We start from the raw sequence: 24,958 nt of genomic DNA on the forward strand, positions 1-24,958 counted from the left end.
TTTTTGTTATTATCAACAAACATGATAACAAATCAATGAATGAATACACTTGATTCGCTTCGACATAACATGTAATAACTAAATTCAATGGGATTTCCTTGTCAAACAAAAGATATTGTGCTGTCAACTTATCATGGGAGTGGCGGATCCCAGTGGCAGTGTGCTGCATAAATTATACCCACTTTTGGCGCCATTTTAAAAGGAGCTGTTAAGAATTTTTAGAAATATTTACTTCCCTCTTCCTAATATATTTAAAGTTTTTAAAACCTAAAACCCATCCACATGCATTCATTTATCAGTGTTTATATACCGGTTTACATGTACAATGTACCCGTTTATAGGTCCCTGCTTACATTTGGAAAATTAATGGAAATAATGAATTCAATTACTTATTCTTGGTCTAGTAAAATACTAAGCATGTTTTAGTCCATTACAAATTAATTACTAACTGTTAAAAATATTCCTTAACTAGAGTCTATGTACATGTATAAACTGATAAATGTGCCGATGATAATTCACATGGGCTCTCAAACTGTATGTAATTCATTTTCATGCCCCCGTAATCAAAGATTTGAGGGCATATAGTTTTTGTCCTGTTCGTCCGTCCGTCTGTCTGTTCAGTTATACATGTACATATCTGTTTGCATGTTTGTCCCAAAAACTTCAAAATTGCCCATAACATAACTTTTGAGTGGGTGCGCCATGGGGCTATGAAGTTTATATTTCTCAGATGTATTTCCCGTGACAAGACCTTTCTTGGGGTATCATTAAATTTGACCTTGACCTTGGAGTTTGACCCACTTTTACAAAAAATAAAATTTCACACTTTAACCTTTGCCATAACTTTTAAACAGTTGGTTCTAGGGCTTTCATACTTCACACGTGTATTCATTGTAACAAGACCTTTCAATGTCATTATGGGTATAAATATTTTGACCTTTACCTTTAAGTTTGATCCACCTTTAAAAAACCTACATGTATATCCTTGGCCATAACTTTTGAACAGTTACATGCAGCACTGAATGGTTTTAATTCACGTTTCACAGACTAGACCTTCCTTCGGATATTAACAATTTTGACCTTTTGATAATGGCGTTTGGAGTTTAACTTTGCATCTGAAAAACTTCAAACCCTCACCATCAGCTACCAAAATGGGAGCATCAGTGTTTTACAGACACATCTTTTATTTTATTTCAATAAACCAGTAGTTGCACTTAGTTACAATATGAAATTGAATATTAACTGGAAACCTGGCTTAGGATTTTATTTAACAAGATGCGTTTGTGAATCACTGACAGTTGTACTTTATCTGATATGGATAGGCTAGAAAAGGTTCAGTTAAGTGCCGCATGAATAGTTACAGGTTTACCCATTTTAGCGTGGAAAGAATCTCTCTTCTTAGAGACAGGGTGGGAACCTATAGACAAACGTCGTCATATTGATAAGCAATATCCATATTCAAAAGCATGCACCCAAGGTTATGGCCAAGGTTTAAGTTTGAAAATAGGTCAAACTCTAATGTCAAGAGGACAAATTTGGTGGTACCCCTACAGAAAGTTCTTGTCACAAGGAATACATGTGTAATCTGAAAGCCACAGCCCCGCCCACTCAAAAGCTCTGGAGAAGGTCTAAGTGTCTATAAAGACAGACGGACAGGGCAAAAACTATTTAACTCCGAATCTTCGATTACGGGGCCCGGGGCATAAAATATAATTATTGGTCTTGACAACTTTTACTTTAATGAAGTACGTAGTCCTTGCCAGGTCCCGTTGTTTGGATTGTCAGCTTAGAACATTCCTTTATTTTACGAAGAACTGACCGGCATCCCCTCTTCATGACTCCATATTGATGAATTTAAACGTTTTTCTTCTTTCATTTCAAAAGGCCATCTTTGAACAAATGTTTGATTGCCCTCTCCTGACTCAGGATAAACAAGATGTGTTTGTGAAACACTATGCCCCCGATGGTAACACAATTCTGGAGTGGGTCGTAGACTGAGGTGGTATACACTTATCCTCGACAGCGCAATATTTATGGGCTAGGTTAACGTTGACAACAGACAGACAAGACAAAGGCAATATACTCCCGTGATGTTTCGATCTTGGAGCATAATAAAAAAGTTGAATCTCTAGGTGGGGAAGAGGCTTTTTAAAATTCCCGGGTGTAGATATCGTTTTGTCCAGTCTGTCTGTTTTTCTATCTGTCTGTCGTCAACTTTAACCTAGAACATAACTATATATTGAGTAGGTGCAGCTATGGCTTTCATATTTCACAAGTGCATTCCTTGTGACCTTTCTTTGGATACAACCAAATTGGACCTTTTGACCTTTGAGTTTGACCTACTTTTACAAAAAAATACCACACTTTAACCTTGGCCATAACTTTTAAACAGTTGGGGCTTGGACTTTCATACTTCACATTTGTATTTATCGTGACAAGACCTTTCAACTGGTATAAATATTTTTTTTTACCTTGACCTAACAGTTTGACCCACTTTTTAAAAACTTTAACCTTGGTCATACATTTTTAACATTTAGAACTAGGACTTTTATATCTCAGGTTTCTTCCCTCTAACAAGACGTTCCTTTGGGTACAACACTTTTGACATTGACCTTTGAAGTTTGACATGCATTTGAGAGAATTCAACCTTCACGGGGGCATCAGTGTTTCAAAAACACATCTTGTTTTAAACTCAAAAATACTTGCAAATGCGATGTTAAATATAGTTATTAATAGTAGGAGATAAATAAGAAATGAAAAAAAAAACCATTTTTTTTGGGGGGGGGGGTTAAATTTTTGAGTCGGAGCATTTTTAGTCAGTCGATCGGGAGCTATAGGAACAGTTTTTTTAACGATGGCATAATGATTTATTGTTAGAAAATGCCAATTTTTCAAATCTTTTTTAAACCTTAACTTCCCCAAGACGCTGAACGTTTTAGTTTTGAAGATTTTTAAAATCAGCTCATGGCGAAGGTTGAATTCTCTCAAATGCATGTGTCGAACTCCAAAAGTCAAGGTCAAAAGTGTTGGTATCCAAAGGAAGGTATTGTTACAAGGATTACATTGTGAAATATGAAAGCCCTAGTTCTTGTTCAAAAGATATGTTCCAACTCTTAGGTCAAAATCAAAAGTTCAAAAATATTTATACCAGCTGAAAGGTCCTTTCACAATGAATACACAGGTGAAATATGAAAGCCCTAACTCCAACTGTTCAAAAGTTATAGCCAAGGTTCAAGTGTGGTATTTTTGTAAAAATAGGTCAAACTCCAAGGTCAAGGGGTCAAATTTGGTGGTACCAAAAGAAAGGTCTTGTCACAAGGAATGCATTTGTGAAAGACGAAAGCCATAGCCCTGCCCACTTAATAGTTATGGGCTAGGTTAAAGTTGACAACAGAGAGAAAAATAGACAAACAGATAGTACCTAGATGCTAACATGCAAAAATTGGTTTAAATTGGTTAACACGACTTACACTGAAATCAGATAACATTAGGCCTATGTCACCTGAATGACTCACGTGACCTAAAAATACTTGCAAGATTGACCAGAAGTTTGGTAATTTCTGACTCAAAACCCAAGTATCATTTTTTAATTGGTGTCCATTTTCATTCAATATATATCTCCCCCTTCCCCTTTGAAAGGTAAATGGTCCTCATTACCAAAGATTGCTTTGTGTCAAGTTAAGTTGAAATTGGCCTGTGGATTTGAAAAGTCTATATTAAATTATGAAAAGTTTAATTTATGACAGTCAGACAGATTCAAGTATGGGTATCAATTTAGCTCATTTGGCAGAGCACCTGAGGGGTGATTCAGGGGGCCCATATTCAAAACTAGTCCTGTCACACTTTTTACTCCAACAGGTGGACAACTGAAGAGAAAAAAAGAGGAATAGTTAGTGGAGTGACCCAGGTAACCAAAAAAAAAAAAATAAAACAATCCATCAGTAGTCCCAATTTGATTGTTATAGAAAATGACATTTTAAAAAAATATATATATTTTTAACATTAATTGGTGAAATAATTGTTGTAAATTATTAATGCTTGTTAGATTAAAATAAGAAAGAAAATCCAGAGATGTGTTAAGTTTACTCAAACTATGCATCACAGGAAGGAACCAGCAATATAACAACCTACAATACAGGGGTAATTAACTTAAGTTATGGCTTTAGGTGCTGATAGGCCCAGACAGGGTATAGGAAAAACACAGGCAAGCTGTAAGTCTTTACTTCAAAAACTTTGTAATAAAAGCATTCATATTTAACAAAAACTAATGCCAATTAAGTGTATCTTCTACATTACTTTTGACTCATTAAATATTTGTAAGGGGGAGGGGTGTCTATCAACAAAAAAAAATGTATAATTTCTGCTGACTTAATGGCCATAATAATACTCATTCTAAGAGAAATGTTTATAAACTTGTTTATTGGGGATTAACATCTCCATTTTGTGATATACAATATATTAACATTAACAGCAGAGCAAAAACTGAGAGAAATAGTGACACACACTGGATTTGTGGTTATACAAAATATTAGCACTTGTAAAATACCTCCATGTTCATGTATAATCGTCCATTCTAATTTTCCATTCCATGTATCATAAATACTAGTATATATTTATACATGAATATCACAAATTTGAAAATAAAGTCTCAAGATACTCAGCATGAATTTAAAATCAGAAAAAAAAATGACAGACAATATTTTTCAAGCTTCATACAAAGAAAAGCACAATACTGTATATTACTTCATCATCTTTTCTAAGATTTTATATAACAAATTCCAATGGGAGATAATTATTTTAAAACATATCATTTGAATGCAAAAGTTTTCCCTTATATAATGAATGAGAAGAAAACTTGAATACATTTTAATATTAGATACCTAATCCTAGCTGCAATAATGTAGCCCTCTCCGATTTTTTTTTTTGGGGGGGGAGACGGCTACAACTCCTTAGGATCTCCGTAATGGTGCAATGCAGCAGTGAATCACTCCCGGACGGATTTCAGCTCAAATCATCAATAAACGGCTATTTTATTAATATCTCTTACCTGGACTCCAAAAAAGTAATTATGTAAGACATAAATCGATCCAAAAATATTCACAACAACCCATATATCGGTTATTTTTCGTGTATGTCAACATCACAACTTGAATTATCCGCCATGTTTACTGACCTTGATAGATTTTATTTTGGGACAGCCAATGAGAATTTAGAGTCTATAGGAGCGGATCGTTTAGGAATTCCCTTATTTTAAGCATTCATATTGCTGTTTGCGTGAAAATAACGCTTGAAATGGTTTTGTTTATTGATATATTTGTGATACATTTCAGCACAGTCGTTTATAAACATCGACATTTGCTTTATTAAGTTGTTCTAAATTTCAAGCGAAAGTCTCAGTACGTCACGCGTGAACTGTCATGGCTGCTGCTGGTAAACATGCAGATATATTTTACATGGTTTTCGAGTTAAGCGGGCTATGTTGTTGACAGTGAATAAAAATTCCGTCTTATAAGAAGTAATTTGAATGTAAAAATATTTTATTTTGCCTTCAATCGCCCGTATTAAAAAAATATATTTGCATCATTACGAAGATGCGATGGAATTGTAGCCCTCTCCAGAAAACATCAGATAAAAAAACTGGGAGAGGGCTACATTATTGCAGCTAACCTAATCCAGTTTCCATTTTGATGCTAAGAATATATTTCTTTTTTAAAGTTACACTTAGAAACTATTGCATATAAAATAAATTTGCAAAAATTTAGTTTTCAATACATGTGAAATTTAAAATCTCCACTTGCACCAATCTTGCTAAATTACTTTGTCACAGTTCTCTGTTAGATTTTCATATCTGCACCAACGGTTTTAATCTCCTAGATTTCTTGAAGACTGAGCCCTACATTTGTTTTGTAGGAAGTACGCCCACTTTTCTGGTGAGTCTCTCGCGTAACGACACAGCTGGGGAAACTCTCTTACTACTTTCCTCCTCTACCTGTGAAAAATAAAGATAAAAGATTTATTTTGTCACACAAAGCTGCATCTCTGTCTGAACACATGTGAAATTTGAATGTTGAGACTTACCCTGTTGATAACATGCTTATTGACTAAACCTTCATCATTGAGGTAATATAGAGAAATTCCATCATACCATCTAAATAATATAAAACATTAAATCAATAGAGAGAATGAATCTTGAATGTCAAGGTACATATCAAATTTAAGAAAATTTTCAGATCTTCCCTCTGAAGAATCTGTTAAATCTTCAAGACAATGAAAGATGAATTGCTAAAATCTGAAGGTTTATATTATAATACAAACATACACTGCATCTTTTTCCAAAACTCTGTCAGGCATTTTCGAAATCTTCCAGAATTTTCCATATACATTAAGGCGTTTCATCGCTGCTAACTGCTTCAGTCCTAAAATCCTCCATCGCACTCGCACAAAGTTTTCATCCAAGTCACATGAGGTATTTAGCAAACACAGCCTTGTGTGAATAAAGCGTATGCCTGTCAAGGTCTGTAGAGTCCAGACTTTAGCTTTGTAGCGCTGTAGTCCACTGAAAAGGAAAAAAAAAATCATAGAGCAAAGCTATTAGATACACCTTAATATTCATGCATGAGAGTTCAAATTTACAGATATTAAAAGAAATAAAATAATTGGTCTACTCACAGTGTAATTTCTTTTTTTCCCCAGTAATTATTCTCCAGTACAATGTTGGGTGAATAGGCATCAAAGGATATACCTATTTCAAATAGTGGTGGAAGCTGAAATGTCAAGACAATTGCATAAAAACAATTATGAATTCAAAGGGGTGGAAGAGGCAAATATTTATGGCTCAGTTTATTGGGCATATTTTCTTTAATCTTAAATTACATGTATTTAGATACAGCATATATCAGAGAGGGACAAAGACAGACATCAAAATGAAAGGGACATTTTAACTTGAGTACATCAAGTGAAGAAAACATCTAAAATTTTAAGCTCTCTTCATAGTGGGCTAGCATGTTAAGTCTGAACATTTAATCAAATATCTCATACAGACTGCTCAAGAAAAGCCCTCATTTTCAGTAGATTTTCCTCTCTTTTCGCTCTTTTCTTCTCAAACTCTGAATCTGTTGGGGTTCCTCCTGAACTTGCTCCATTGCTTAAAAAAATGTCCACTGCATTAGACGATGAGCTAAATTTAAAATCACTTTTAAAGGTCAAACGTGGCACAAGTCCAAACTTATCATCTTTTTGTGACACTTTGTGTTTATAATGGTTGCTGTGAGATAAAGATGTTCTTTTAAGTGCATTGCACTTTCTATCATTAATCTTCTCATGGCCCTCTTTAACTAGTTCACGTCTTAAAACTGTCTCGAAATCAAATGAATTGTCAAAAATTCCTGAGATGCTTCCATTGACCGATGGTTTTTTCTTGTTACATTCTTGAAGGATTTCATCTAAATCATTGATTGATACCTACAATGAAACAGATCATAGATGAATTTTTAGAGTAAGTTCAATAAATCTTACGCAAGTTATATCTAAGATGAGAATACGTGAATTAAATCTGGGTTATCCCATTGTCAAACAATCCGAGTATATATTGGAAAAAATAACTCAGAACTTTATATCTGCCTTTTGGTTTTAACTTGGATGACATGATGCAACTGCTGCTCTTTCATTATGTAACAGAGGTACCCACCCTGGGATTAACACAGGTTACTGTAGTGGCACTCTGTACTCTTTTGTCTATGTGGGTAAAAGCAGGTGTTTGCAAGAAATCTACAGCAGATCTGCACGCTCGTATTCTCTGGCTGATACACCGAATATGGAATGCCATTATGTGACACCCCTAGCAGAAGTCAGAGAATGCGAAAGTGTCCTTGTCAAAACCTCGTTTTTCCCCCATGAAAATGTATTAATAAAGCTAAATACGGGAAAAGCAGATTGAACCGAATATATTTAATATCGTATGAGAATGATGTATTGGCATTCATTTTGAATACATTACACAAGATGAATAAGAAAAAATATTTTGAAGATAAATAATTATTAGAAAACACTGTAACTACATCATTTAATAAACTTTAAAATAAATTAATATAACTCAATCTTTACGGCAATTAGTTGACATTTTGAGTGTAGTTCAAACCCGACCTTATCAATGCTTATCAGATTTATAGATTTAATTTCAAATCTTCAAGCACACTCCTAACAGATTCAGTAACAATTATCCAATTATCTCGGTACGGATAAAACACACTTTTAAATAAATCATTTTGATTTATTATTTTTTAGTTTTTACACATCTTCGCTAGCCAAGGGTTTCTGATACGCTACTCTCTTCATAAACCCTTGGCCTACGGTGTTCATAGAAATTGAGATTTTTTTCCATTGAGAGTAAAATTGCATATGAAGTGTGATACAATATAGATCTAGCAATTAATCAGCAATTGTTTTTTGTAAATGTTACGTTATTTGTACATGTAGTTGAACAGGCCTCACTGCATTTAATCACGTTAATGAAAAACGCAAGTAAACAACGATCCGTAAAATAACATTCAATTCTATGAATAGCTATATGGTGTCATCCAATATCTTCTAAATATGTGATTAAGAGGTCTATATTGAAGCTCTTCCCAGCATTTGTTCTATAAATAATGAATAAACATAACTCAATTAAAACTTCTTGATTGCATTCCGAAAAAACTTTTATTTAATTCTTTTTAACACGTGTCTATATATTTTTGTCCTGTCTGTTTGTCTGTGTCTGTACCTGTTTGTCTGTTTGTCTGTTTGTCTGTTGTCAACTTTAACCTTCGCCATAACTTTTGAACAATAAGAGATAGACCATATTTGGTATGCATACTCCAGGAATAAAGTCCTTTCAGACATCAAGGTCAATGACCTTGTGACCTTGACTGTGACCTTATGCTCAAAATAGCTTTTTCCACTGTTTGTCATAACTTTTGAAAAATAGATAGGGACTTCATATTTGGTATGCATACTCTGGATAAAGTCCTTTCAAACGACAGCAAGGTCAATGATCTTGTGACCTTGATGTGATCTATTTAAAAATATATTTTACACTTTTTGCCATGACTTTTGAACCATAGAAGATAGGGACATCATATTTGGTATGCATAATCCACCGATTAAGTTCTTTCAAATGACACCATGGTCAATGACCTTGTCTGACTGTGACCTATATGCTGAGAAAAGCTTTTTCCACTGTTTGTCATAACATTTGAAGCATAGGAGATAGGGAATTATTTTGGTATGAAAAACTCCACCGATAAAGTCCTTTTAAAAAAAAATCATAAACATATGCTAAAAATATCTCTTTACACTTTTTGCTATAACTTTTGAACCATATCAGATAGGGATATATTTAGTATGCATACACCGATTAAATTCTTTTAAATGACACAAAGCTCAATGACCTTGTGACCTTGACTGTGTAATATGCTAAAAATAGTTTTTGAACTTTGTTGCTGCCAGGAGCATAGTGTTTCAAAACACATCTTGTTTTTTTTTTTTTTAAGGGGGCCGACTATAGTTTTATTGTGTGAAAACTACAATAGCGAAACTCTTAATTTTTATACCATATATAACTTACATTAACTTCAGTGTACATGCAAAGTTTCGGGGAAATCTACCGTCCAGGAATTTTCGAGGGACCGTCTCAAAATACAGGTACATTTACCATAGGATTATATAGGAAAATGCCAATTTTTAGCACTTTAAAGCAAATTATACAAATACTACAATAGACATTTTGTTCAAACTATAATATTTGATGAGTAATACTATATTATACAATATATGTAAGAGACACAAAATTCTACCGTCTTGTTACCAGAGGGGTCATCTCAAAATGCAAAAAATTAGCAAATTTTACTATTTTTATAGCGTACTACAAAATATGACGTACACAATGGATTCACATGAAAACATGATAAAAAATACTGGAGATTTTCTCAAATTTCTTTGTTTTAAATTTCAAAAGCGTATGTTTATTACTTTTTCTTTAATGATATTTTTATTACCCATTTCTTTAAGAGCTTAACGTCAAAAAAGACACTGCAGCGACGTCAACCTACCTATCAATTGCAAAACCGGTTAAAAAATTAGTAATATCAAATTGTAATAACATTTTAATACCCATAATTTCTTAATTTTGTTTAATTTTAATAATTAAGCAAAAAAAGTTGCATTAAAACAGTAAATATGCTTCATTTTACTATGATGCGCAAAATATTGCGCAATGGAAACTATAGTCGGCTTTCTTAAATAAAATTCAGATTTTTGTTAAATAACAAATAATATAGCTTTTCCATGTTTTCATAGGCCTACTAAACATGAGTAACATCCACTCTTGCTATAAACCACTGATAAAAACAAAAGTCAAAAATTGAAAATGAAACAGTTTCAATATTTTGAAAAATTGAAGAAAAAAAAAAAAATTACAAAATGGCTATTGTGCTGAATTATTAATCACAAACCAAACAAACTAATTTTTATTTTAGGCCTACCGGTAATTGTAACAAGAAATGAGAAAAATGCAAGTAACTGAATCTCCAGTTAACTGAATTAACTGCCTTATATATATAGCCTAACGACTGTATCTCTCTCCCCCTCCTCTTATAGGTCTTTGCCTTTATGGTTTAATTAAGCTGCTCAAAGTAGCTTTATTCAGCTGCTAAGCATACTTCTTTCTTAAATGAGCACTTTTAAGCAAAGATTGTATTTCCACTGTTTTAGTAAGTGTAAACCACCTTGTGTGTACATATATGTAGCAAGCCATGATATTATACTATAAAAAAAAACATATTGTGCTGAATTATTATCACAAACCAGAACTGGTCTTATTTGTTATTCCTTTCAAGAAGTCACAGATTAACTGTTATATACATTATATATCCTTGAAAAATACACTTTTAAGATCATAAGTATGATTTTGTAGACCAATAAGTTCTGTATAGCTGAATACAGCCATTAAGGTACTGTTATGTAGCTAAATGGAGTGATTGTGCCAGACCTGTTTTTTTTTTTTTAAATCTTATCATGTTTTGTTGTGATCAAGAGGTTGACCTTATTGAAGAGAAATTTGAGCACACATATCAATATGAAATTTATTACACGTTCAATATTTCAGTATAATGTCATGGTTTAACGAAACATGAAGAAGCTTGTTCGCTGTAGAAGTTTCTGTGGCAGACATATTCTGATCAGAGGAACACACACACTGCTGGTTTTAGGAGTTCCTGCTACTCTACTGTATAAAGAAACATGTAAGTGGACAGCTGGTGTAACATAATTTATTGTGAAAAACTAAGTCAATATTTCCTTGTGTCTTTGAGCCAGATGACATTTTATGCCCCTTAGATTGGGGATTGGGCCATTTTAACCATACCTGTTTTAGCCAATCTTTTGTCTCATTCCTATTTTTTTTACAAGATAATAGTTGCATTTAAAATTTTCTATAACTTCTGCTTTTGTTCAATATAATCTATCAATTTGTAGACATTTACAGTATATGTATACATCTGTTTATATAAATTAAAAACTCATAGCATTATTAGTATAATTAAATATTATTATTAAATTAACAGTTAGTCATATTTATTTTCAGATAAACAAGTTGTTTGTGCAGTTTCATTTAACTAGCATTATTAGTATAATTAATTATTAATAAATTAAAAGTATTACCAGCTGAAAACAGGAGAAAATTAAAAATGAATTGCCTTGTGATTTTTTTTACTTTACAGCATTGAAGAAGGCCCTTGTGGACAGAGAGGACTTGGTGTATGGCTGTAGTTATGTCCTGCTTGTCCTTGTAGCTCTGGTCACGTATTTTGCTGCATGTTTAAAAAATCCTGGATACATTGGACGAAAGCAGTCAAAGCGGGTAAGGATAGAGACCTCTGTTTTAAAATTTACAAGTTTTTAACAAGAGTTATGGTTCTTTGTATATGACTGAGCGTAGATTCTGTTGTGTTGATATGGAAGTAAGGCAACCTCTGGGGAACCCAAGAAAACCCAAGACAAAAATAATGAAGTTTGGAAACTGCATGTTCTACTTTGGTTATTTTGAAGATTAAAATATAGACAACTTTTTTGTACAAATATGATTAAGTGTATTTTAGTTGTAAAACGAGATCATTGATAAATCACACTGTAATGTGAAGTTAAATCAGTTGACTTTTACACACTTGTTACTAGATATCAAAGGCTTTATCAGAAAAACATGAGGACTTGGAGGAAGACGATTCAGACACAACTCCCATGATGCCTCAGTCTGATAACGCTCCCCTGATTGGTCAATCAGAGACTAATGAGGAAAGACTGAAGGCTCTGAAGCAGCGCTTTAGATATTGTGATTATTGTGAAATAGAGGTACAATAATATGTTTCTTAAAGCAGTTTCTGATTAAGCTATACATTGAAATACTCATGACTACCACTATTTACAACAAGTTGCCTATTTATCCAAAGGAAACTTGATGTGTTGAAGGTTGATCTGATGTACAGTAACACATGTTTATATCAATCATGCTTATAATGATTTGACAAAGGGATTTTCATTTCCTGCGACTTTAAAATATATTTTATACCTAATGAATATACATATGTACATGTATTATGCCTTATGACCAAGCAAGTCATGCATCTCTGGCACCTTCTTAAAAGCATGTTTTATATTTTAAGCCCATTTTAATATAATGAACGCTTTATAAACCGCGAAGCAGTATATAAAAAGCGGTGTATAAAATGGGTAGCTATTAAATTCATTGCTTATAATTTAATTTTCATTCGTTTGATGTAAGAAAAGAAGATGATTGTTCTAACAAAATGACTTCAGTTTGTACAAAATTTGAATGTAACGTCAGGCGAATTGATACGTGTTTGACGCAAGTCATTGTGACGTAGGCAACTCATTTTATAGGATATAAAGTAAATTTTTTATCCAATCAAATACAGCGTTACAAACAAAATTAAATTATTCTGATATAAATATAATTGGACTGCACTTAAAAATCAAAATGTCAAGTAAACATCATATAAGTTTATGCTTATGAATTTTAATTGAACTGTGGTGTTCACCATGTTTTGTCTTCCAGCAACCGATGCGTGCTAAGCACTGTGAGGATTGTAAGCAGTGTGTAAGGAAACACGACCACCACTGTCCGTGGCTGGATGCCTGTGTGGGGGAGGGAAACCACAAATACTTCTGGACCTTCCTGCTGGTCACCACCATCCTCATTCTCTGGACCTTTGCAATCACATGGTGAGTTTTAGCTCACCTGAGCAACTCATAAAACCATGAAATTCACAATTATTGAGATTTTATACCATATTTTTTTTTTACAGAAATATTCATTATAATTGACAGACTCATTGATTGTATGAAATCTATTATGGTGATTGTGTTCACAAAATTAAAGAAATGTTATATAAAGTGCTAATTGATTAAGCGTGAGACAGTCCTTACATGGAACATTTTAATTGGTCAGTACTTGACTTCATTTCAGGACAAATTTCCAGTATGAGGTGTCTTGGAAGGACTGGTGGGAGAGAAATGTGGTGTTTATTATTGATATGTTAATCTTGTCCTTTGGAGGCTTCACTGTGATTGGACTTCTGGGATTCCATACTTTTCTGATGTTCCGTGGACTGACCACATGGGAACTTGTTTCCCGTGAACGGATCACATATCTTAAACATCTCACCGAGGATTTCCACCCTTTTGACGAGGGCTGCTTTTTGAACATGTATAACTTCCTAACTGTTTGTAAATACAGAGAATGGGAGTGTATGTACGATCGAAAAGTGGATCAGCAGGAAATAGTGTAGAAGTGAAGCAGAGTGATTGAGGGAAAATTACCGGTACAGTAGAAGTGTTATAAGTGAGTAATCAAAGGGAGAGTGAGTAATCAAAGGGAGAGAATGTGACTGAGTAATCAAAGAGAATTTAACTGAGTAATCAAAGGGAGAGAATGTTACTGAGAAATCAAAGGGAGAGAAGCAAAATGTTGGATTTTTAGCTCACCTGTGTCAAAGACTAATATGAGGTTTAATGAAAGCTAGCTTCCTGTTGTCTGTTGTAAAAGCATATCAGAATTTCATCCTTTTCTTCAGAATTATTTGGTCCATTTTAATTAAACTTTCCACAAAACATCCCTGAGTAGTGAAAACTGTTTTACATGAGAATACTTGCATATTTAATAGGAAAAGGTTTTAAAATCTTTTTCTCTATTACAGAAATGTTGCTTTTGAAACAGAATACTATGTGTTTTTCCCCTGAATATTTGTGTATTTTATGGATTTAAATAATTTGCTAGTATGTAAATATAAAGAGTGAGATTTTTTTCCTGAATGCATAATGTAATATGCATGGGGGTTGGACTTTAGAATTAATATTGCATATTAATTAATCACAGGCTGATGGTGGAGTGTTTGTAAGTGAAGTAAAGTAGCATCCAGTTGTAAATCTATAAGAAATGTTTTATTGTTGATGTTATTTCATTATCTTATTGTTTACTTGAATTATTGATGCAATACACATTGCACTTCGACATTGTATTAATGTAATCAAATGCTGTTTTTGTGTTACTAGACGATCTAGCGAGATATTGTTGAACAGACAGTAAGGGACAGTGATACTGAGATGTTGTATGTCAGTTTTTCATCATTATCTACCATATTACGACTGTAATTTACTTACTTATTTCAGCATTATCACATGTGTTGTAAATTGGGCGCCTGCCATCTTTCTTACGAAGAAATTAGTCATGTGACATAAACATTGTTGTTTTACAATTGATAAGATCGAAATAACACTGTCCGTGTCCTCAAATATTCATAATTGATACTTAAATGTTATTTTATTGCAGTATTGTCATTTAATTATGCTGTATTTGACGAAATGTTTTGGAACTTGAATGTGTAGCGTAATACTTATGTGTTTGCATTATTGTTCGGTATTACTACGCCATGGATTGTGTGTGTCCGTTTTATTACAGATTGTTTGTTGAACTTGTTTTCTAATGTATATCGAATAGAATTTATAGCTCCCACTTTACATGTAGAAAGGACATTTTGAGCGATGTTATTTTCTTTGTATTACACAAAATGTATGTAAAGTAGTTCCGAGTTGCTCCAGAAAGGACAATTATTCATTGGTTGTTGTGATCACGTGACCATTTATGGAAGGTTATATATATGAGCAGCGAACGCCAGTTTCATCACGACGATCGTAACGATCAGATCATATTACGTCATCAACATCACTGACTGTAAATTACTAGTGACTTAGGTAAAAGAAAATAATGTAAACTAATACAAATTAAGTAGTGTATAATTTCTCCACCGCACGGACACCGCAATCCACTGTGTTTTATTAGGCCAGAGATGTTAAGCTAGGACTTTATATACTCAATAGATGTACGTTATTTTGACTGTTTTGTTATATTTCATTGAACTTTGAAGTCTTTATTAAATGAAATATTTGAAACGAAAAAATGGAACTTGGTTATGATTTACAAGGATGTGAAGTAAATTATCAAGGGTGTTTAAATACATGTGACAGTGGCTGAGGATCATTCATTTATTTTTTATTTCAATGCTAAAACCTAGAAGTATCTGTTTTCCCCCTGATTGAAGAATTTTTTTTATATGTGGACGGATGTCATGATGTAGTCCTGATAAAAATATAATTTTATAATTTATTGAATTTACACGGGAATTTGGAAACATTGTAAGCTGATTGGCATTTGACAGGGTGCTGAGGAAGCTTACAATTTTTGGTGTCAGAAGTGGGATGTCCTACCATATACGAGGACATCTAGGATACGAACCCGTACTTTAATACCTGTCAAGTACTGAAATAGAGTGGATTGCGGACTGTCGTGTGGTGGAGGAAAAAAAATCTATTTTTAAAATAACGATGTACATATGTTCTTGTTACTGTTTTTATAGTTAAAAATGGAGGATGCTACTTCGCCGGATCCTGAAGTATTTATAAATGAACATAAGGAAAATGTTCAGTTAGGCCAAGGGGATGAAACAGATGTCTGTGGGAGGAACACTGATGACGAATATTTAATGGCAAATGAAAATCCTTTGGAAAGAGATGACAGTGATGACAATGACGACGAAGGAGGACATAATTTCCGTCGGCGATCTGATTATCAGTTAGCTGACGACGCACAAAGTGATCACAATCGCATTTCTACACTTATGATCAAACCCGAACCCTACGATGGAAAAGAAAGTTGGGAGGAATACTTTTCTCACTTTCAAGAATGCGCTGAACTTAGCCACTGGGACGACAGGACTAAACTTCTTTTCTTAGCCGCTAGCTTACGTGGACAAGCCAGGACTTTCTACATGAGCCTAACACTTGAGGAAAGACGCACGTTTAAAATTCTTGTTCAGCGTATGGACCAGAGATTTGGTAGTTCAAAGCACAAAAATAGGTGGCTTTCAAAACTGGAAATGCGTAGGCGGATGCCTGGAGAAAATATTGCAGATGTTGGAGACGATATACGGCAATTATCACAAAAAGCTTACAGTAACTTGGACATTGACGCTCAGGAATCACTGGCCCTGAACCACCTTTACAAAATTATTCCCGTTGAAATGAAATGCCGTTGTATTGACAAGGAGTGTAGCACTGTTGCAGAAGCGGTAGACGTCATTGAGAGATACGAGTCAATAATGGGGGATGGGGATAAAAAGAAAATAAATGTTAGACATGTGGATCAAGAACAAGCAGTCAAACAGCCCACTGGAGAGCAAAAATCAAATAACTTAGAGGATACAATCAAGTCACTAATCAATAGATTAGAGAAACTGGAAAGTGCACAGAGAATGGAACCTCGGAAGGGCAATAACTCTTGGACTTGCTTCATCTGCAATTCACCAGATCATCTCATGAAGGACTGCCCAGACCGATGGACAAGAGGACAACAGATGACCCCGACCTCTAACCTGAATAAAAGACATGGCAGTGGAAACATGAGAGATAACAAATATCATTAAGTCAGGAGTCGGCACAAGAGGAATGTCTTTCTGTTGGAAATGAACATACTAGGAATGGCCACACAGGGGATATAACTCTCTTACGGGACAATGGATTTTATACAAAAGGAAACATATTTGACAAAACAATATATTTTCTAGGATAGTGGATCTACTGCATGGATTATTTAGTTAAAAATTTTACTAAACTCTCAAAGGAAACTAGCTCTAACATACGGCCTGCAACCTCTGACATTCAGGATGTAAATGGGAATTTAATAGAGAACATCAGGACCATTGTACTGGATGTATCTTTTGGGAAAGAAGCATTGCCACACGAATTTGTAATTTGCAAAATTTCACAAGATAGGATCCTTGGAAAGGACTTTCTTCTTAACTACATCACAAAGATAAATTGCCAAAGGATGGGTTTGCTGTATTAACTTCAAAATGAAAAGGACCTTGTAACAGGACAACTAGATGACTTGACTTAATTTATAGGATAGGTTGATATATATCGAGGCATCAACTTGCAACCCTGGTTCAGGAAGTTCATACCACAAAACTAAATGATGTCGGACAGTAGTTTGATGATACCAGATTTTTTTTTTTGTTTTATTATATTGACACATGTCTATAAAGATGGATGTTGTCCTAGGTGGTGCACCACACTAGGTGAATGTGTAGATAGTGACTGGCCATTACTATTAGTGCACATTAGGACCTCAGTTGTCTAGGGCTGGGCCGGACTGCAGGTGGACCTCAGTTGTCTAGGGCTGGGCCGGACTGATACTTTTGTTGATTTCAATCTACTACTGGAATAAAATTATAAATGGATAATTGATGTCACTTCCTGATCCTGGGAGGAATCTACAAAAACAATGAAGAATAAGACCCGATTGATTGACTGACTGATTCCCATAGGAACCTACCTTTATCAACTACATCCAATTCTAACAAGAATTTCCAATCTTGTACTAGCTTATGCACAGGGAGCTGTAAACTTTATACATGGGATGGATGGTGGATTTTCATGGTGGAGACGAAGAGATGGAGAAAGGAGAAAGAAGTAGCAGAGAGAGGCGAGATGGAGAGATGGAGACAGAAGTAGCAGAGAGACGAGATGAAGAGATGGAGAAAGAAGTAGATGAAATGGTATCAGACGAGCAGGCAGATGTGTGAGAATTTCCGAAAGAAGCGGTTGAATGCAGGAAGAATAAAGATTTCATTGATGATGGAAGCAAGAAACTAGCAGAACCAGACGATTTTGATTAAGACTGTAAATTCAGGAGAATTTGACTTTTTAAGTGGGGGGAAGTGTAATATGCATGGGGGTTGGACTTTAGAATATTGCATATTAATTAATCACAGGCTGATGGTGGAGTGTTTGTAAGTGAAGTAAAGTAGCATCCAGTTGTAAATCTATAAGAAATGTTTTATTGTTGATGTTATTTCATTATCTTATTGTTTACTTGAATTATTGATGCAATACACATTGCACTTCGACATTGTATTAATGTAAACAAATGCTGTTTTTGTGTTACTAGACGATCTAGCGAGATATTGTTGAACAGACAGTAAGGGACAGTGATACTGAGATGTTGTATGTCAGTTTTTCATCATTATCTACCATATTACGACTGTAATTTACTTACTTATTTCAGCATTATCACATGTGTTGTAAATTGGGCGCCTGCCATCTTTCTTACGAAGAAATTAGTCATGTGACATAAACATTGTTGTTTTACAATTGATAAGATCGAAATAACACTGTCCGTGTCCTCAAATATTCATAATTGATACTTAAATGTTATTTTATTGCAGTATTGTCATTTAATTATGCTGTACTTGACGAAATGTTTTGGAACTTGAATGTGTAGCGTAATACTTATGTGTTTGCATTATTGTTCGGTATTACTACGCCATGGATTGTGTGTGTCCGTTTTATTACAGATTGTTTGTTGAACTTGTTTTCTAATGTATATCGAATAGAATTTATAGCTCCCACTTTACATGTAGAAAGGACATTTTGAGCGATGTTATTTTCTTTGTATTACACAAAATGTATGTAAAGTAGTTCCGAGTTGCTCCAGAAAGGACAATTATTCATTGGTTGTTGTGATCACGTGACCATTTATGGAAGGTTATATATATGAGCAGCGAACGCCAGTTTCATCACGACGATCGTAACGATCAGATCATATTACGTCATCAACATCACTGACTGTAAATTACTAGTGACTTAGGTAAAAGAAAATAATGTAAACTAATACAAATTAAGTAGTGTATAATTTCTCCACCGCACGGACACCGCAATCCACTGTGTTTTATTAGGCCAGAGATGTTAAGCTAGGACTTTATATACTCATAGATGTACTGACTGTTTTGTTATATTTCATTGAACTTTGAAGTCTTTATTAAATGAAATATTTGAAACGAAAAAATGGAACTTGGTTATGATTTACAAGGATGTGAAGTAAATTATCAAGGGTGTTTAAATACATGTGACGGGCTGAGGATGCCCCCCCCCCTTTTTTTATATGTGGACGGATGTCATGAGTAGTCCTGATAAAAATATAATTTTATAATTTATTGAATTTACACGGGATGGAAACATTGTAAGCTGATTGGCATTTGACAGGGTGCTGAGGAAGCTTACAATAATTTGTCTAACCTGTTTGACAATAATGCTATGGAATCAACATTGTTCATGGGGGACTAATACCAAGTATTTGTGAATTTTGTCAGACACAGTTACCCACAAAATTACATTCCCCAAAGCTACTTTGTCAAGGTATTGGTCAATCGAATCTTACAAGTTACCCAAGAAATCACATTCCCATTACTCGGTGAAATTTTGATTGCCCACAGATACCAACCCCATGAATTAAAATGATTCCACAGTTTGCTCTATTGGTTGAAGATTTCTGGGTTTTTTTTCTTTTAACAATTTCCACTTTTAATTATGTTGGATGAGTTGATGAATTTTGTCAATAGTTTTGATGTCTGAAATTTTCTAGCTAAGTATATACAGTAAACCTTGGTTATAGCGAACTCCTGGAGAATTAAAATATTACTACCGATTATACATGTAGTAGAAAAGCAATTACAGTATTACAAAACATACCTTGGACAACTAAGGTTTTATTATTCAATGGGACTCAAAATCAGTTGGCTATATCCATAAATTCCATATATCAGAGTTTGTTATAACTGTAATAAATTACAAAGAAATGTTATATCTGGGATGCTATATCCTGTTTGATCTAAACAAGTTTTACTGTAGGGTGTTTTATATTTGTAGTGTTGTTAATTATTTTATACAATATCATTTTTTAACCTAGTACATTTAATGTATATATAATATGTTTAAATCCAAAATGTTTAAATCCAAAGAAACAGAGATTATGCAGCATATGTTTAAAACTAAAATGTATAAATTCAAAGATGGAGGAGAAAAAAATGTAAAAAGAACTTGAATTGTGAATTGTTTTTGTTGATACCGATTTTCTCCTTGGGTTATTTTTACACTCTTCTCATGACAGTAGAAGTACATACAGTAACTCATAAAATGAATTGTTCCCCTTTGAGTAGTCTATACGAGGGGTGTTAGAAAAGTTCGCGGACAAGTTCTATTGTGAGCGCGCTATTTCCACGAAACCGGTCAAACTTTTCAGATAAAATCTTAACCTATTTTACAATAAATATACAAAAATTTGGTGCTCTCCGGTGATCATTGAAAAATAAACGGCTTTTTTATTTTGATAAATCTTGCATGCTCCATTTTGGCACGTTTACATTACAAAGACTCTTGATTAAAATTAAAAATTTCACAATTGTAGCGCAAAGAGATTTATGATATTTTACCTATCGCTAAAGTATTCATGAAACGTCACTTGGAGAAATGTTGAATTAAATTGGAGGATATATGACTGTTTTATAGCCATTTATAAATGATCAACACGTAAAGACACAGCCAAAAATCGGAACGTCATTGAGCGTCATGGAGCACTGCACTACGTAAAAATTATGTGTGTAGACAGTAAAATGTCTAAAAAGAGATTAAAATTTTCAAGATGCTGCCGGAAATTTCCTACACACACAAAGGACAAAAGTTTTCAAATGATTGTGACTTCATATAAATGGAAGGATTAACATTTTGATTGATTAACTCCATCGATACTTTAATACTCTCTTATCGCATGGACGTTGTGCCTATATGGTTTTGCCGTTTTCAAACCTGATCAATATACTGCATAGACGTTTTTAAAGATCTCAAAAATATCCGAATCAATACAATCCGAATTAGTATAAAAGACATTATAGTAGAAAGGTAACATGTCTTGATATAGATGTTCAATTTTAAAGTAGAAAAAAGATAAAAATCTGAAGAAAGAAAGATTTATAAAACTGCGACAAAGCATAACGGATTGAAATCTGGTTGTCACGTCGCCTTACGTCAAGGGATTGCTCCGTAAATCCTATGACATTATAGTAAAAATCGTTGTAAATTTTCAAGATTTTAGTAAATGGACCTGATTTTTTACATACCAATAAACAACATGTAGGAATTTATTCAGACATAGGTCATACTTCACAGTACACAATGTGTCCGCGAACTTTTCTAACAACCCTCGTATGTCTACAATATTATGCCCTGTTCACACGACGAGTTTAATTCGCAGTAGATTAATGCGAAGTAAACTAATGCGAATGAAACTAATGTGAATTAAATTGCGTTCACACGACAGTTAATGCGAATTAAACTAATGCGAATTAAAATTTTTCCTCTACAGTCAGGCGTCAGTAAGCCTATTATGACGTCATTTGTAAATCACGTCATGTATACAGAGCCATCCTTTGATACATCATGTAGAGGCTACAGGTATTCATTGATTTTAGTGATTAACATATTTTTCCTCAATTTTTGAACCATATATAGCACAAATACCCATATATAACCACCAACACGTGCCCTGTGACTTAATTCTGGCCTTACGCATGCGTCAAAATTTAATTCGAATTAGCTTCGCTTAGCGTTCACACGGAGCTAATGCGAAGTAATTTAATGAGCAGTAAATTAATTCGAATTAAACTAATTAGCATTAAATTCTCCGTGTGAACTCTAAGCGAAGCTAATTCGCAGTAAATTTACGTTTAATTCGAATTAAACTCTCCGTGTGAACAGGGCATAAAACATAAACTTTAAATTTGGAGAACTTCAGTATAATCTCATCATCTCAAGCCACGGTCCGGAGTCCGCATATAGCTCTCTCCTACAGAATGGGAGAGGATCATACATTTTGGCCGTGGTTTGCGACGATGGTATAATCTGAGTTGGTGCGGTAAATGTTTTGCTGTATTTAGATCACAGGACTTACTGTATTGTTGTTTCTTGAGGTAAACATACAAGTGTCATAACCAGGCAAGCAGTCATTTTGAAAAGAGAGGGAAAGAGAATAATAATTGAATAAAAATTACATGAAGATCATATTCCATATGATTTTTTTTTTAATTTCCATACTGTTTACAACGAAAATGTGCAATATTAAAAGAATCAAGTTTAAGATATTCTGGTTTTTTTTAACTTGAAAGGTGATAAAAATTTTACCTTATAATTCCATTAAAATAGAGGTACAGTCAAACCTGCCTTAACGCCCCACTGTATTTAGGGACTTCCTGTCATTTTTCCTCCAGGTAATATTTGAATTTATTTGACCTGCATTCAGCGACCCCTGTTTATTTCAACATTGGACTATCATTTTCCATTCTTATGCAGTATTTTTTTTTTGATATTCTATTCATGATTCTGTTTGAAATCACAGATTTATTAAGTGTCTAACTAGAGGTCTCTCGGGCTTCAACGTTCCATAATGATACAGCAGTTAAAGAACACACAGTTTCAAGGCCAACATCATTTTCTCGGGAAACTCAATTTTATGCATGGCAAAAAATTACGCCTTATTAATTACCGACGAAAATAAATTATTGAACAGAACTATCTTTTTAATGTGAGTGTGGTTGTACTGAATGTTTAATATCAAGGTTGTACCACTGTGCCCGTAAAACCAAACATGTGAGCGTGATGTAGAAAATATCTCAATACCAATCACTGTGTTCAAATTTCTCGCTGGAGGTCGTGAGGCGACATACGTAATAAATTAATAATCCTTGGTTATAACTGATTTCAGATGATCACGAAACGGGCAATTCATCTTTGAATAAACACTTTTTAATTTAAAGGGCAATTTGGGCAATTCTTTTTAATTGCAATAAATGGGTTAGAGAGGTGTACGTAGTACGAAGTTCAAAACTAAGTCAGTGGCGGATCCCACATATGCGTCGGAACCAGGGGGGGGGCTTAATTATAGACATAATAATATATGCATTGAACACTGGGTCGTAGATTTAGCCCCCCCCCCCCCCTTTTGAACAGGAACGTTGCAATTTTTGTAGATTTGATTTTTTTTTCTCACTTAGCCCCTCTCCACTTTCAATTTGCTTCCGACGCCAATGTCCCAGAGATTTCAGAGGGAAGGGGTGTAGGAGCGCCTAGCATGTACATTGTGCTGGATCCACATTTGAATTAAAGGAACGAACTCAACTGCTCTGTCCTTACACCTTGATAAAATTATCCATTGCCAAAGTTTAGTTTTTGTTTTAATACATATTATACACACTTTATGCTGTAATTACTGGTAGGAAAACAAGCATTTGTATGGAACTCAAGTTCTGAAAAGAAAGTAGCACACCTTTTCCCAATAGACTGAAATATGGGTCATATAGTTTTACTTTAAATACAGAAAAAATCTCTGTTAAGGATATTATATTGATATTATCATCTACTCCATCGTTTTATGGAGTTAATGATGCACAAATATTTCAAACATTACTTAAAGTATTGCATCACCAAACAGAAATGAATGATCAACTGCTTCTAAAGTGTTGCGTTTTTGTGGGGGGGATAGATGGGTTTTCTTAATTGTACAGGTATCAAATCCCCATTGTAGATGATGAAGAATGTGATGACTTAACCAAAAAGATCGTTAGCATCCTTCGGAGTGATGCGCATTAATGTATGATTTAAGCCTGCTCAGCGGGAAGTTTTTGATATGTGGTGTGGTCATTCTGTAGTGTAGGAGTTCGTGTGATGATCTACTGCTGAGGATTTGCTCACTCAAAGCCTACTCATCATTTGTTCAAAGCTTGAATTTCTTTTTATAACATTTTGATTTGTAAATTGGCTGGCTGCTGCGGTTCTAGTAACATTTGTAGATAACATTGTCGATGGGCATACCTTTGCTCTCATTCATAACCACGGTCCATTCATAAAGTTAGATTGGCGAGCCTGGTAATTAAGAGCGTGATTTATGGGAACTCCCTTCTGTAAATGACCAATATAATTGGTTAAAATTGCTAAATGGCACCATACAAGCCTGAAATTCTTAAATACGCCAGTGGTTTATTTCGCTATAATGGACAATATTGTAAATACAGTTTAGAGGGAAAACATGGGTTTCCTTCGCTATGATTATATGCATTATCACACAGATAATCCGTGTTTTGCAGTTTCACAGCAACTGTGCTGCAGGAGAATGTCTAAAGAAGTTATATGCTTGTATTCTGTTTGTTAGCTTTCCCTGGGATTGCCCAAATGACAAGGGAAAAAGAGATCTAAGTAATATTAGGAGATAATCATTTCAAACCCTGCAAAGAATTCTTAGACAACACTTAATCTCATTTTGTTTTCAAACAAACGATATATAACCAAAACAGGACACAAGGTCAATTCCCTCAATTTTCGCAAAAACAAAAGGCATTAAAAATCATATCATTACAACAAGAAATTGACGTATATTTATCGTTTTATAACATTATGGATTGTGGCTATATCAGTTATCATAATCGGTTAGAAATTGGCATCACATGGTGTGGGCAGATGGCCGGAA

At 34.1% G+C, this 24,958-nt stretch overlaps 2 protein-coding genes across 4 annotated transcripts; one reads left to right on the forward strand and one right to left on the reverse strand.

The window, feature by feature from the left end:
- Window positions 1–4,398: 4,398 nt before the first annotated feature.
- On the reverse strand, window positions 4,399–7,910 carry LOC134270553 (uncharacterized). The gene is made up of 7 exons (XM_062752797.1): window positions 7,688–7,910; window positions 7,039–7,461; window positions 6,670–6,764; window positions 6,320–6,556; window positions 6,079–6,148; window positions 5,668–5,989; window positions 4,399–4,880 (listed from the first exon to the last, which is right to left on the reverse strand). Exons 1-6 carry the CDS (start codon window positions 7,823–7,825, stop codon window positions 5,894–5,896), a joined length of 1,059 nt encoding a protein of 352 aa, XP_062608781.1. The 5' UTR covers window positions 7,826–7,910; the 3' UTR covers window positions 4,399–4,880; window positions 5,668–5,893.
- A 3,202-nt stretch (window positions 7,911–11,112) lies between these two features.
- Window positions 11,113–14,366, forward strand: LOC134270508 (palmitoyltransferase ZDHHC12-B-like). Of its 3 annotated transcripts, none has more exons than XM_062752728.1 (6): window positions 11,113–11,279; window positions 11,757–11,896; window positions 12,211–12,384; window positions 13,109–13,275; window positions 13,520–13,887; window positions 13,957–14,366. In XM_062752728.1, the coding sequence occupies exons 1-5, from the start codon at window positions 11,168–11,170 to the stop codon at window positions 13,839–13,841; spliced, it is 915 nt and encodes a 304-aa protein (XP_062608712.1). In that variant the 5' UTR covers window positions 11,113–11,167; the 3' UTR covers window positions 13,842–13,887; window positions 13,957–14,366. The 3 variants fall into 3 exon arrangements, with proteins under 3 accessions (XP_062608712.1, XP_062608715.1, XP_062608713.1); XM_062752731.1 differs by having other exon boundaries at window positions 13,520–13,879; window positions 13,946–14,366; XM_062752729.1 differs by lacking the exon at window positions 13,957–14,366 and having other exon boundaries at window positions 13,520–13,908.
- Window positions 14,367–24,958: the final 10,592 nt, after the last annotated feature.

This window comes from Saccostrea cucullata, unplaced genomic scaffold (assembly GCF_032062105.1).
Source record: "Saccostrea cucullata isolate Sc308-1 unplaced genomic scaffold, CSIRO_AGI_Scuc_v1 ctg281, whole genome shotgun sequence".
NCBI classification, from domain to species: domain Eukaryota; kingdom Metazoa; phylum Mollusca; class Bivalvia; order Ostreida; family Ostreidae; genus Saccostrea; species Saccostrea cuccullata.